Source organism: Mandrillus leucophaeus, unplaced genomic scaffold, assembly GCF_000951045.1.
Source record: "Mandrillus leucophaeus isolate KB7577 unplaced genomic scaffold, Mleu.le_1.0 Scaffold147, whole genome shotgun sequence".
NCBI lineage: Eukaryota > Metazoa > Chordata > Mammalia > Primates > Cercopithecidae > Mandrillus > Mandrillus leucophaeus.
The window spans coordinates 567477-582459 of NW_012101443.1; the positions used below are offsets into that span (position 1 = coordinate 567477).

At 32.8% G+C, this 14983-nt stretch overlaps 1 protein-coding gene across 1 annotated transcript in view; it reads left to right on the forward strand.

Moving 5' to 3' along the window:
• ZC3H13 (zinc finger CCCH-type containing 13) overlaps nucleotides 1-14983 on the forward strand; it is an 89200-nt gene that overhangs the window by 25802 nt on the left and 48415 nt on the right. The window contains exon 5 of the mRNA XM_011974641.1: nucleotides 6699-6807. Coding sequence (XP_011830031.1) covers nucleotides 6699-6807 — 109 coding nt within the window. The remainder of the gene's footprint in view (nucleotides 1-6698; nucleotides 6808-14983) is intronic.

Sequence of the window (14983 nt, forward strand, 5' to 3'; positions counted from 1 at the left end):
GAGGTTGCAGTGAGCCAAGATTGCGCCACTGTACTGCAGCCTGGATAACAGAGCTAGACCCTGTCTCCAAAAAAAAAAAAAAAAAATTAATAAACACCTCATAATTTTATTTTTTCATTTTGCTTTGTTCTTAGTCATGACTAATTGAGCATTTATGTGATTATTTTACTTCGTCATTTAGGATTTTGAATTTGTGCTTTCTCCCTTTTTTCTTGTTTAGCTCAGCCAGTGGTTTATTTTCAGAGAATCAGCTTTTACATTTGTATATTAGTTCCTTCTTTGTGCTTTCTAACATTTATTTCTGGGTTTTTAAATTCCTTCTATGGTTGCTTATTTTTTTCTTGTTGAATTTGTTGAACATTTGTTTTCATTTTTATTTATGTTCTTTAATGCTGTAAGTTCTCATCAGATAACTGCTTTAGCTGAATCTTATGGATCTCATATGTCAAACTTTGACAGTTATTTTCAGGAAATTCTCCTCTCTAGATTTGGATTTCAGCCATTATCTAAGAATTGTTTAATGGAATGTTTTAAAATTTTCGGGTTGAAGGGTCTTTTGTTTTTTATGTGTTTATGTGTGTTTTCTTTTGATTTTTAAAAAGTAACTTTCATGTTATTTTTCATATTTTTGAATTTGATGAGATATTCTTTGTAGCCTAAGACAGTCACTTTTTCTCAGTTTTCCACCCATGCTTTAAAAAAAAGGTATATTTTCTAGTTCTTGGTTTTTAGGTTCTATAAATATATATAAAACATCTATTCTTTGGGCATCCTATATGTTTAAGATCCTTTTCTATTTGATCTATTTTGGTTTGAGAACATTATGTTAAAGTATCTTATTAGTAGGTTTCTGTCTCCTTTACTCCATCTCCTATAGTTTCTGCTCTTCACTACTGTATTATTAGGTACATAGATACAGAAGTATTAATAACTATTTCTTTTTCACTTTAATTCTTTTCATACTTTTTAGAAGTGATGTTATTTTGGTTATCTGTATATTTCTTGGTTTTTCTGAGATGCGCTAATTTAATTTATATGAACACTTCATAAAAAGAATCTCTGATAATCCTATTTGGGTATTTTTCTTTAGTATAAACAAAACAAACTACAGCTTCATTAAGTGTAGGACTAAAATACTGTCTTTGTTTCTGTAATATTGAAAGGAACTGGAACTGCAGATCTGTGAATAATTTCAAAATTTCAAAATATTAGGTGTATATATATTCTAAAACTATGTATAGACTGAGCAGGCTGTTGGGCTAACGTTCAGGCCAAAGCACAACAATGGACCATTTTACTAGATTAATAAAGTGGTTTTTTTTTTTTTAGCTTTAATCAGATGTGTCCAATTATAAAGGTTTGAAAACATTAAGGTGGAAACCCTAATCTTTTTAAAATTAATAGTTGCTTCACTTGTTAATAATTTTGAGATACCACATGGCACTAAATGACAGAGAAGAAAAATTGGTATTAACATTAATTCTAGAGCTGCTCAAAGAAAATCCAGAAATTCATTGATAATGTTAGTGTTCTATAACTAAGTTTATTTTTAGAGCAGTAGGATTTGGAATAGCATTATTCTTTTAAAATAAAAGAAGAGGTTAGACCTAGTATCGTGGATCACACCTGTAATCCCAGTACTTTGGGAGAGTGAGGTAGGAGGATTGGTTGAGCCCAGGAGTTCAAGACCAGCTTGGGCAACATAGAGAGACCCTGTCTCTACAAATCAAAATTTTTTTTTAATTAGCTGGGCATAATGGTATGTACCAGTAGTTCCAGCTATGGGAGGCTGAGGTGGGAGGATTGCTTGAGCCCAAGAGGTCAAGACTACAGTGAGCCATGATTGCACCACTGCTCTTCAGCCTGGGTCATAGAACAAGACCCTGTCTCAAGTAGATAGATGGATAGATAGGATAGATAGATAAAATCAATAAGATAGGTAGATAGATGGATGATAGAAGAAGAAAACAAAGTTTTGTGAAAAACATTGAATGTTTAAAATCCTCTGATGTCAATGTAATACATATGGAATTATTACTTGAATGATAACTTTAGTAATGGATAGATTTGTATGGATGTTTATAAGTGAATATTAGTGGCAGATGAGAATGTTATTGACATACAAGTAATTGAGTCATTCTTTGACTAAATGTTCTGAGATAATTTTTATATATTAACTTCAAAGGAAATTTCTCCAAGTAATTGTGGAAAGATGTAAGTAAATCCACTATAGGAGGTGTGGTTATACAGGAAGCTCAGAAACTGTTAGGGATAAACGTAGAGGTGATTTTAGGCATAGAAAGTTAATTGCACTGGTATGGAATAGAGTGACTTGACCTGACAATAGTTGCCAGCTGAAGAATTTCTCCAGAATTCGTCACATAAAGAGAAGTTATGGAAAGTATTGACAAGGTTTAAAAACATGGGGGAAATACTTAGAAAATTCAATATGCATCTAATTGGAAACCCAGAAGAAAAAAAAAAAAGAATGTTGGAGAAGCAATATTTTAAGAAATAGCTGAGAATTTTCCATAATTGATGAACCATAAATCTGCAGATACAAGATGTGCAGTACATCACAGATAGAATATTATAATGAAACTGCAAAACATCAGAGATATAGAGAAAATACTAGAAACCTCTAGATATAGAAAGACAAATCCCCATGCAAAAAAGTAACAGGATGGCATCAGTAACAAATAATGGAAGCTAAAAGGCAGTGAAATAATATTTTCAAAGTACTGAGATAAACCTGTGAACCGAAAGTATGTACCAGAGTCTGGCTTTCAATAATGAGAATAAAATAAAGACCTTTTTCAAATAAAATTGAGAGTGTTTACTACCAACAGATCTTCACAAAATAGAGAAATGTTTAAAAGTATATACATCAGGAAGATGGAAAAAGACCCTAGAAGAAGGGTCGGAAATGTGAATAGTAAAGGAGAAATTTTTATTAAGTTGGAAATTCTGTCTTGTTATAGCCGTTGAAGTTATCAAAAGTGTGGCATTGTACCATGAGGAAGTGAAGTGCAGTATGAAGTGTCATGCATATCGCTTTGGATTCCCCAGAACCCGTTCCACCATTTTTTCATTTTGTATCAGCATTGTGATTTGGGGAATTGATCCCACTTTCATGGCTGGGCCTTGATTAGTTAAATCCAGTTATAATAATCCCATTCCCTTTGCTAGTTCAGTTGATTCAGGAAGCAGGCCTAAGCCGTTTATCCCATGGCTATTACCTTGATAGCAATTATTCATACAGAGGTGGCCATGTGACTGAAGTTGGCCTGGTTGCTCTGAAGGAAATAATAATTCTTTGTGCTTGTGAGAGAGATACATTGAGGAGACCCAGATTGCTGCTTCTTATGGTAAGAAATAAACCTTAATGTGAAGTCAACATTAAGAATAGCGGAGCTGTAAGAAATGAAAACAAGAGTGAATATTTGGTCTTTGATGATTTCACTATTAGTAAGTCACTTAGGCCTGAAGTTTACTCTATTTATAGGCTTCATTTTATGTGAAATAATAGTTCAAATTTGTATAGTTTAGGAGATTATAGTTTCTTAGTTGAAGCTCCATTCTTCTCTGCAAAAACAAGTTAGACTTCATTAATACAAGTGTAATTTCAATTCTAAGGGGAGTTGGAAGAGGTATGCTTTATGCTGTTCTGACAAGACTAGATTAATTTGGGGTATCGTATTTCATTGAAGCACACTGACAGATTAGTATGCCCAGAGAAGATGAAAGAGTGATGAGGAAAGGTCTAGCACATGAAAGAAGTATTAGATTTGTTTTGCATGATTCCAGAGGTTAGAACTAGTCCCAATCAGTAGAAATTCTAGAGAGGTATAACCTCTAGAGAGGTTAAGAAAGATGCGCTGGGCATAAGAACTAATTTTCTAATAATTAGAACTGTCTGGAAATGGGACAAAAGGGTGCAAGAGTAGAGAGCCAAGATTTTTGCGCCCAAGAGTCTTCTAATAGAGGGCTTCTACAGCTATACAAATGTTATGGAAAATTGTTCTACGTAGAGTAGGAGGTTGGATTATATTACTTACACAGGCTCCTAACCATTTTTAAACTTAGTTACTAATAATAGTTCTGAACTCTCTTAGTCTTGACACTTCCTTTTTATTTCATATTCTTTGTAATGCCTGCTTTTTATCTATGTTTATCATCTAAAATTGATGATAAACATAATCTGCCCACACATATAATATTCAAGAAATAAACGTGCATATAAGAGTGGAAATGAAAGTAATATAAACATCTAAAATCATGTGTTACATTTCTGAAATTCAAGAAACTTAAAACCAAACATTTTTCCTAAGGCACAGACATGTAGGAGCAAGGCCTGGTCTTAATTGAAATAAATTTAATTACAGTTTTTGTAAAAGTGGTGAATTTCTGTGTTTTGCTGCAAAAATGTTAGTATGTTTGGTCACAGGCTACTGTTCCAAACTCCACTGGAACAGTAGTACTACTTAATATGCTTTGAAATGCAAAAAAAAAAAAAAAATCTAAACTCTAGAATATCTGGTCCCAAGGGTTTTGGCTAAAATACTGTAGTTCTTCAAGTATTTCAACCCTTTGATGTTCTAGGATGACTAATTTAGAACACATAGTAATCAATAGGTTATACTTTTAATTAATATGTTTGGATTTAAGAGAAGATGAGAAGCCGTTCTGTTCAAGAAATACAGCAAGGTGGAATAGTAGACCGTGCTACACTACGCTGGACAAGTAATACTATACCCTCTTTATTTGAATATAAGAGAAAAGGGGAAATAACTTTATTTGATAAAAGGAATAACATACCTAAACAAGTATACACATTGTTGAAGTGGAGAAAGTTAGGAAATAAGATGTTTTTTCAATGAGCTAGACCTTCTTAATAAATGTTACCAAAGTAATTTCCTGTATTATGATTTGAAGTAAGAACTTGAAATTCCATCACCTGTTTAAGCGTGCATTCAGTCTCTGGTACCTAATAATAGAAGTTATATATGATCTCTGGGAGTAGCATCAGAAAACATGATGCTAGTCCATGTTGAAAAACATGGACAATTCAAAAATTTTAATTTTAATGTCTAGGGTAAATATGAAATATTTACATATATCATTATTAATGACATTTATTGATACAACATTTCTGGCTCTAAATCTGATAAAAAATAGTGTTACAAATTTATAGATTTATTTTGCAGCACTAGCACTACTGCTGTGACACCCTTTTTAGCTAGACTTGCAGTTGGATTTCACATACTTTTAAGTGGACAGAAAGCACAGAATATGTTATTTAATAATTTGGAGATAACCTCCTATTAAATATTTTTGGCATAGTTATTCAGTAATGTCTGTTTATAGCGGGTTTAATTCCTAGAACATTCAAAAATTGTTTGGGATGTAGGATAGTTCTTCACTGATGTTCCACAGAATTTTTTAAGAGTAAAAATAAATTATATTTCTTCCTTTTGTCTTCTGTGCAAGTAAAGGCCCATTTCTATTTTCTTGACTCTTTACCATTTTTTTCATGGCAGGTTTTACTCTCATATAACTTACAAATTATTTTCGTCAGCCTCTGTTGTCTTACCAGCAATCAAATACAAATTTTGTCAGTAATAATTACAATATGACTTCATGCCTAAATATGTAGAATTTAGGGGCAGTTATTTATACTAGAGTTCTTTAAAAAGAAAACTACGAAGAGCAATTGATTTGTGTTTTAAGCAGCCAAATTTTATGATTAGTAATGCTCAGAAAGAAATTTGAGCACTTAATATCCTTGTGTATATGTGTCTTTCGTAGTATTTACAATGTTAGTAAAAGTAAGACTTTTACTGTGTTGAAAGATAACAATTACATAACACTGATTACTTTTATTTTCTCACCACCTAGTAAAATATGATTTGGAGTTCTTATGTAATAGGACATTTAATTGACTTTTATAATCTGAATTAATTTTGACCTTTTTTGTGAGCTGCTTTTATACCTGGAATAAAATGTAAAACCTGTTTTTTAGCAGCAGTAGTGAGGACTAATTTGCTGACTGTTTTAGGTACCATTTGGTTTCATCAAAATGGGTAAAATATCTTTTTGTAAACCTTTGTAATACTATTAAATGAGTTTGGATTTATCCCTAGGTGTCTAGGAAAATGGCAATTACTTGAATATATGACAAGTCCTAGATCAGTTATTTTTAGAAGTCTGTGATGAATGGCTTATCCCTTTTTTGTCATTTTAAAATATAATCACTTACAAATCCTTCCATTGTATTTTATTCATTTTAAACTGTCTTTTCCCCAGTGACTTTCACATGGAAACTTAGTATGTAGCTGAATGTCACAAGCTTGTTAAAGTATTAGATTTGCATTGCATATTTTCACATCTTAGCTACTTTTTAATATTTAAAGTTTTTGTTCTTTAGTAAAATAGATATAGTGTAGTCTATATCTCTTAGTTTTTGTTCTTTAGCAAAGTTTTTGTTCTTTAGTAAAATAGTTGGAGTATAGTCTTTTCATTGTGGTGCTCAACTAGAACTTGTCACTTTCTCTACTTAGTGGATAAGTGACTATTTACAAAACTGATTCTTTGATGAAACAGAGATAAATGAAATTAAAATGTTCTCTATTACAATAAACTACCTCATATAATTTTTAAAAATATAGTAATCTGAATGTATGTATGTACTTTTTTAGAAAGAATCTTCAAGAGGGAGACATAGGGAAAAGGAAGACATAAAAATCACTAAGGAGAGAACTCCGGAAAGTGAAGAAGAAAATGTAGAATGGGAAACTAATAGAGATGGTGAGTTTCAGAATCTTGGTTTAAATGACAAATTCTTGATTATTTACTTCGTAGAGTTTTTGTGGGCTTCAGAACACCTTTCAACTGTGATCTCCCTCTTGTTTCAGAATCATCTTATGGACATGTTTTTATCTTACTGAATTATAAGGCAAAAACTGGCATATAGTAGCTGTACAAAGGCAGGGAAAGTGGTTTGCATTGCATGTTTTAATTTTCCCTTCCTAGTTTTTCCTCTAGAACTTTATTGTGCAGCATTACAGCCCTTCAGGATTGTATTGCATATGTAAATTAAAAAATTCCTAACACTAAGCTTAAAAGGAAATCTAAATTTGTTTACATAAAATATTATAAATGAGATTTTTAAATCTTAAGGACTTAGGAAAGTTATTTCCAAGAAATGTTTGATTTGTATCTTTCAGAAGAAATCAAAATCAGATGGAGACAGAGACCTGGATTTATTAATTAAAAATTACCAAAAATTTTTTTTTCTTGAGGCATGGTCTCACTCTGTCACCCAGGCTGGAGGATGGTGGTATGATCATGGCTCACTGCAGCTTAGCCTCTTGGAGTCAAGCAATCCTCCTGCCTATTATCTCAGCACTTTGGGAGGCTAAGGCTGGAGTACCACTTTAGCCCAGGAGTTTGAGACCAGTGTGGGCAACAAAGACCCCATCTCTACAAAAAAATAACAAAAAAATTAGCCTGACACGGTGGTGCATGCCTGTGATCCCAGCTACTTGGGAAGCTGAGGTGGGAGCAAAGTCATTTTTGAGTCATCATCTTAACAAATAAGCATTTATTTTCCACTCCTTGAATGTTTTCTCCACCTCTTTGATGTTCTGAAAGATGGGTACCATAACGTCATATTACCAAACACAGAGAAAGAAAACTTGTATTTGTTAAATGCATTGAATGGGGGTGGACAATTTAGTGTAACTTATATAATTGTCTTATTATCTCAATAGCTTTGTTACTCTACTTACAGATGACAAAACTAAAGATCTTAAGAATTTAGTGACTTTTTCAGTGAGAAGCTGAAAACTTAGACCAGGGATTAGAAAACTAGAGTGTGTGGGCCAGTCGTGGGTTTTTGCAAATAGAGTTTTACTGGAACACAACCATGTCCATCCGTTTGGTTACATACTGTCTGTGGCTGCTTTTGAGTTACCGGGGCCAAGTCGAGTCCTTATGACAGAGAATTGAGAAGCTACAAGACTAAAATATTAACTACTATATTTCAGAATTAGCTCTAAAGACTTAATAGACTGACACTTGTAAAGTATTATAAATACATTTTTCTGGTAATTGTTACATCAGTACTTAAAGGAAACCTGTTCCATCTTTGGACAGTGCTGTTAAAAAATTGCTTCTAAGAACAAATAGGAAACTTGTTTATGGTTACTCAGGATGTCATAATCCAACCTAATACCACTTCTATAAAATAGCAATAAAGGCAGCTATACTCTCCCATTTTAGTTGACTAATTAGTATATTTAAATAAAATATTATAAACCATAACTGTTCAAGTTTGGAGAGCTAACTTTTCCTAAATACTAAGGGATTACCTCTTAACACAGCCGAGCATCCTTTCTTTTCATTTTACTTTTTTTGCATAAAAAACATTTTAAAATGTATTTGATACTTCTTATCTTTAAGTTTTTTTCTATTGTTGTTACAATAATTAATAATTGTTGAAAATATAAAAGGTTCAGAAAAGCCCAAGTCTGTTATTTTTCTTCATAGTAGGTATGTCAAACCTTCTCCATAAATCTATGCTTTCATTTCTCTTTTTTGCTATCTACTAAGCAGAAATGATGGAAATCTTTAGGAATTCCCTCAACTTCCTCCTACCACACCTTCAAATTAATTTTTTATTCTTGCCTAAACTTTTCTACTTCCCTCTTAACGCTGTGTAAACGGCCTCCTTCCTGCTGTATAAGGTTGATGAATAATTCCTTTGTATTGTAGATCTAATTTCCTCCCACCTCAGCAATCTTGTTCATTTATGATACACTCCTCCCTATATTACTGTTAGTCGCTGTCCTGCTTATCCCCACTTAACAACTAAATTCTTAAAACAGTTCTGTACCTTACTATTTCTACTTGATACTGTTTCACCTGATACTTATTATTCAGTTTTCTGACCAAACTCTCCACTAAAACTGCTTTTGAAAGTCACTAATGACCTCCTCTTTGCTGAATAAATGGAGATGTACTTGTTTCTATCTTAAACAACCATTCTACAGCATTTGACACATCAAGAGCTCCTGTTTTCTTGAAAAAGACTCTTTGGGCTTCTATTTATCACTCTTCAGTTTTCTATCTTCCTGTTCAAGCCCTTCAGTCTTACATAGAGACTCCTTGTATTCTGTCTGCCCCTTAAATGTTGATTCCCAAGGATTTGCACTTAACAGTGATTTTACTTCAAGAGCCTTTTATATAGGAAATTCTTCTAAAAGGTGAGTGTAAATGTCTTTAATAGGAATTTCTTATGCTTTCCCTTGATTGAAACGCACAGGTTTTGACCATTGTGTATCTCTGTGATTTGAAAGTATCTGTTGAGGGAATGTTGAAAAGCATTGAGTTAGGTGCCCCAGTCCCTGGATAGTGAGACTAAACTGGTTTCATAGACTTACCTTCTGCATTGTCATTCTAACCGGAATAACAGTTTTAGCTGGGTTCAGAAGAAATTGATATATTTATAAACTTTCTGGTTTTTAGGCCACTTTTATATGCTTTTTCAGAACCCCCAAATAACTTTTGTCTTTGTGTATTTTATGTTTCCATAACTGTCATATTATGAACCTGAGAAAATTTTAAAATATTTATTTATTCATTAATTTAACAATGACATATAAAAATCCAATATACGCTATTATGAAAAATAACTATTTTGCGAAGTAAAAAATAATAATTGTGAGGAGGTGGCAGTGTTTTGCATCATTTTGCAAATTGTTTTAATGTCTGGCTTTATAGTTGATAGGTAGATTTTCTTATCTGCTTCTACATTCCACCTCTTAACCACATCACATATTCTGGAAAACTTCACTATCTACTCATGGGAGAAAGAGTACACCAGGCAAACAATATAGTGTTATAGAAGTAGTTTGATTTTGTAGAACTCCTGAAATTGTCTCAGGGACCTCCCCACTATCCTCAGACCCCCTCTGAGAATCACTTGTCTATAAGAACAGCTTTGCAAACTTGGTTGTTTTCCTATTGCCTACCCATCTTCTTTTCTCACTTTTAATTTTTTCTTCTAGATGAAATCATGCTCCCAGTACTTCATTAACATCATATGTGTAGTGACTCCAAAATCTGGAGCTCTCAATTTAGCATTGACCAACTGGGCATCTCCATCTGAGTTATGTATCTTAAGGGCATCACTTTTCCTACCAGATACCAACAGTCCTGAGAGTCATCACTGACACTCCTTCTTTCCCTCCACGCAGGCATTTACCAGATAGTTTTATGTACCAAATACCATTGAAAACCATCTGTTTCTCTTGATTTACTACTAACATTCTCGTTCTTAAGGTATTTGTTTATTGTCTATAAATTTATTTTACCAAAATAACCTCCTAATCCCATCCCTTGCTTATAGTTTTGTCTCCTAATTTATTCTCCACTTTAAAGCAAGAATAATCTTTCTTAAAAAGTTTTTTTACTGAGGTATACTATATGTTCAGAGGAATACACAATACATGTGTCCAAACCATTGGATTTTCACAAACTGAACGCATTTGTAAAACCATCACTCAGATCAGTAAGTAGTAAATTACTATTTTCCCATAGTCTCTTTGTGTTTTCTTCTAGTCACTGCTCCTTACCCTCACCTCCCAAAGGAAACTGCTGTCCTGATTTCTAGCACCATTGATTAGTTTTGTCTGTTTGAGCTCTATATAAATGGAATTGACAGCATGTACTCTTTTTGTGCCTACCTTCTTTTGTTAACAGCATTATCTGAGATTGTACTTTATTTCACATATCATTCATTAGTTCTTATTGCTATATAGTGTTTTATTGTATGAACGTGCCATAATTTAGTCTACTGTTGATGAACATTTAAGTAATTCCCAGTTTGGTGCTATTATGTATAACAAGGTGCTGTTACTATTCTTAAACATGTTTTTTGGTAAACATGTACAGACACATACCCAATCCTCTTGAGTTTATGGTTCGAAGTGGAATTTCTGGGCCATTGAGTATGTATATGTTCCTCTTTAGTAGATAGTTTCAAATCAAAAATGGTTGTACTAGTTACCCATGTGGTATTTTTGCCTTTTTCATCGTAGCTATTCTAAAATTTTGTAGTGGTATCTTACTGTGGTTTTAGTTTGCATTTTCCTAATGAAGTTGAAAACTTTTTCACATGTTCACTGACCATCGTACACCCTATTTTGTGAAGTGTCTATTCCAAATGTTTGCCATTCTTGTGTTGTGTTACCTGTTTTTTTGTTGTTGTTGTTAATTAGAGGAATCTTTATGTTTTCTGGATATGAGATTTTTATCAGATATATAAATATATTGTGAGTATTTTCTCCCACTCTATGAATTGCAGAACAGTCTTTTAAAAGAATAAATTGAATGTTCATTTTATTTTCCTGTTTCAAATTCCCTAATTTCCCATTGCCTTAAGGAGCAAGTACAAATTCTAACTATGCCTGTAAAACTTTTGATTATCTGGTTGCTCTCTATATTTCCAGTCCCCACTCCGAAGTCTGTGGTTTTTATTTGGTTCCTTAAACTTCTTGTATTTGTTCAGCATGTGTTCTTAAGGACTAATGAAGTAACATAAAAAGCAGAAGTATCATTGCAGTAGAATGTGTGAAAGTATTTTGGTAATCTTGGAGGTTAGTACATCCTCCTTAAATAGGGCATAAAACCCAGAAGTCACAGACATTTGATTACATAAAACTGGGAGTTTCTGGGTAACAAAATGCGGAAGTTAAAAACAGATGAAAGGCTAAAAGAAAATACTTGACATGTGTAACATGTGTAAGCATTAATAAAGACACTATATAGACATAATGAGTTTCTACAAATACATAAGAAAAAGACAGCCTAGTTAAAAAATGAGTAAAAATATATATGTATCGGATAGATAACTCACAGGAGAAATAGAAATGGCCAATAAATGCTCCATCTTACTGCAGGGAAATATTGATGAAAATAAAGAGATAGGATTATTCACCCATCAGTTTGGCAGAAATGAAGAATATTAATGTTTTCAAGTGGGGATTTACATTGGTAAAGCAGTTTGGAGTACAGTTTGGTGATACTAGAAATAGAAATATACTTATTTTCAGTCCAGCAATGTAGTCTGAGAAATAATGTCATAGAAAAATACTTGTACTTGAACCAAAGTAGAACCAAAGTATATATCAAAATGTTCATCTAAGTCTTGTTTTTAACATCGAAATATTGAAAACAGTTCATCTGTCTTTAAGAAGGAAACCCTTTAAGTAAGCTATGATAAAGTATGATCATATTAATGAAATGCTTTGCAGGCGTTAAAATGAAGATAGTTGAACTCTGACTTGGAAAGACCTTGTTTATAAGGCAGTGTTGAATGTTAAAGGGAAAAATGTAAAGCATTATTTTCATGCATATGACACTAAACTGTTAGTAGTGCTATCACTGGAGTAAGGATGGCCGTAGGAGGAATATAAGGGAAATTTCATATTTTACTCTGCATATTCAGAATTATTTAAGACTTGCTAAAGTAAATGAGAATGTATCATAAAGACAGAAAGTACAAAATATAGAATGGAATTCAAAAACAAGTGTCTGAAATCGGTTAATAAATTTAGAAAACGTCTCAGACAGCTTGAGGTTATTGCTACAATTGCCTTTTGAAAACTGATACGCATAAATGATTCTAATTCATTGGAAAAAGGTTAAATATAATTCGAATGGTATAACAAGGCAATTCACAAATATTTATAGTTTTTAGTCCTTACACATAAACCTTTTATATATCTATGATTATTTTTATACAATAAATTACTAGAAGTTGCTGTATTAAAGGGTATTGATGTTCTTAAGTCTTTTACCCATATTGACGAATAATTTTACAAGATAGTTGTACTAGTTTACATTGCTACCACCAGAGAATGAGTATGTCCTTTATTTGTACCTTTACCAACAATTAATATTATAATTAGAAAAAAAGGCTCCTAAATACATGAAAAAATATGTATATACTTTCTTCATTTCTTTCTCTTTGTGAATTGCCTTGTAATATCCTTTGCCTGTTCTGTTAATTAGTAAGAATTCTTTATATAGAAAGAATCTTAACCTTTTCTTTTGTGTTGCATATATTTTTCTGTTGTATATTCTTAAAAATATCTGCCTTGTTAAATATACCATTCTAATTATACTTAATATTTTTCTGATGACTTAGAATCATTTATGTGAATCAATTTTTATAAGGCAAAATTTTAATGATAACCTGAAGCTACATGAGAGACATTTTCTAAATGTATTAACTTGCTTCAGACTCTTGTTTTTGAATTCCATCCTGGATTTTGTACTTCCTGTTTTTTCTTTTGCTGTCAAAATACTATCAGTTGCAATGTGCCTGTCTTGTAGTCCATCTCTTACAGGTTAGGAAAACATCTCAGTTTTTATTATATGCATAAAATAAGCACCTTCAGAATAAAGACCTGAGAGCTTTTCTTCTGAGCAAACTATATTAGTTATGTTTACTACATTGACTAGACTTTTTTTTTTTTTTTTTTGAGACGGAGTCTTGCTCTGTCGTCAGGCTGGAGTGCAGTGGCGTGATGTCAGCTCACTGCAACCTCCACCTCCGGGTTCAAGCGATTCTCCTGCCTCTGACTCCTGAGAAGCTGGGACTACAGGCGCACACCAACATGCCCAGCTAATTTTTGTATTTCTAGTAGAGACAGGGTTTCACCATGTTGGCCAGGATGGTCTCGATCTCTTAACCTGACGATCTGCCTTCCTCGGCCTCCCAAAGTGCTGAGATTATAGGCGTGAGCCACTGCGCCTGACTGACTTAGACATATATTTTAACTGCTCAGGCCTCTCCCCCTTGGTTGGATAGTTGAAGATTGAGAACTGAAAGCTGGTTTTTATGTGTCCTGTATTGGTGATATTTCTAGTTGCGAATTATTAGATTGGCAGTGCATTATTGATAACACAGTACCTTCAGAAACACTGTTAATCATTCTTCTCTATTAACTATTCTTTCCTTTGTTTTACCTGGGCGTTTGGTTATGGAATTTTATTGAATTTAAGAACATAATCAAACTAGATCATTGACTCCTATTATTGACTGATGTAAAGTATCTCCATAGAGGACAAAATAATAACTGGAGATAGCTAGTATTCACTTAATTAAATTCAATATCTTCATTTTATCTAGTGAAAACTACTTGCCCTTAATTATTTAGTAATTGCTTTCTGACTGAAAAGCATAATTTAGCCTATTTCATATATTTGCTGAGAAATTGTCATCGTTCTTCAACATAAGATGAGTAATATATCAAGCTTAGTCACAAAGGGAGTGAATATATATGGTTACCCTCTCGGTCCCCAAGCATGAATGATGAATAGTTGTCATTCTAATGCATTTGAGCAATATATAACAGCAATGTTCATTTTCTTGGGTTTTAAGCAGTCAAGTAGGACTTCTTATGTTTGTTGTTTTTTAGTTCTTCATTTTATTTCTTTACCCAAGGTTAAGACATGATCTAAAGTGCTAGAAGTATAGCTTGAGAAGGCACCTCAGTTTGTGATCAGTCAAATCCAACGTGGTCAATGAAATTCCCACCTCTAGGCTCCTGGGCATTTCTGGCAGATGAGGGTGATGGGGCTGGGTGCTAGTGCCAGTAACTTCTACATATTTTAATGAAATAGATCTACACACCACTCTTCCTTTTTGATTTTTTAACCAATCTTCATAGCTTTTTATCAGAAAATATTAAATGGAAATAGAAATATGGCATCAGATCCATTGAGATGGACGGTTGTGATCTAAGGAAATAGTACAAATCACTTGTGAAGAAAATGTTATAAATCCTTAAAAATTAGTTTATGTACACATTAGTACTAATATTACTTTAGTTTTTGATGTTAATCAGTTGTCTCACAAATTTTAAAACTGACAAGCCTATAGAAGCAATGTTGCACATGTAATATAACCTCA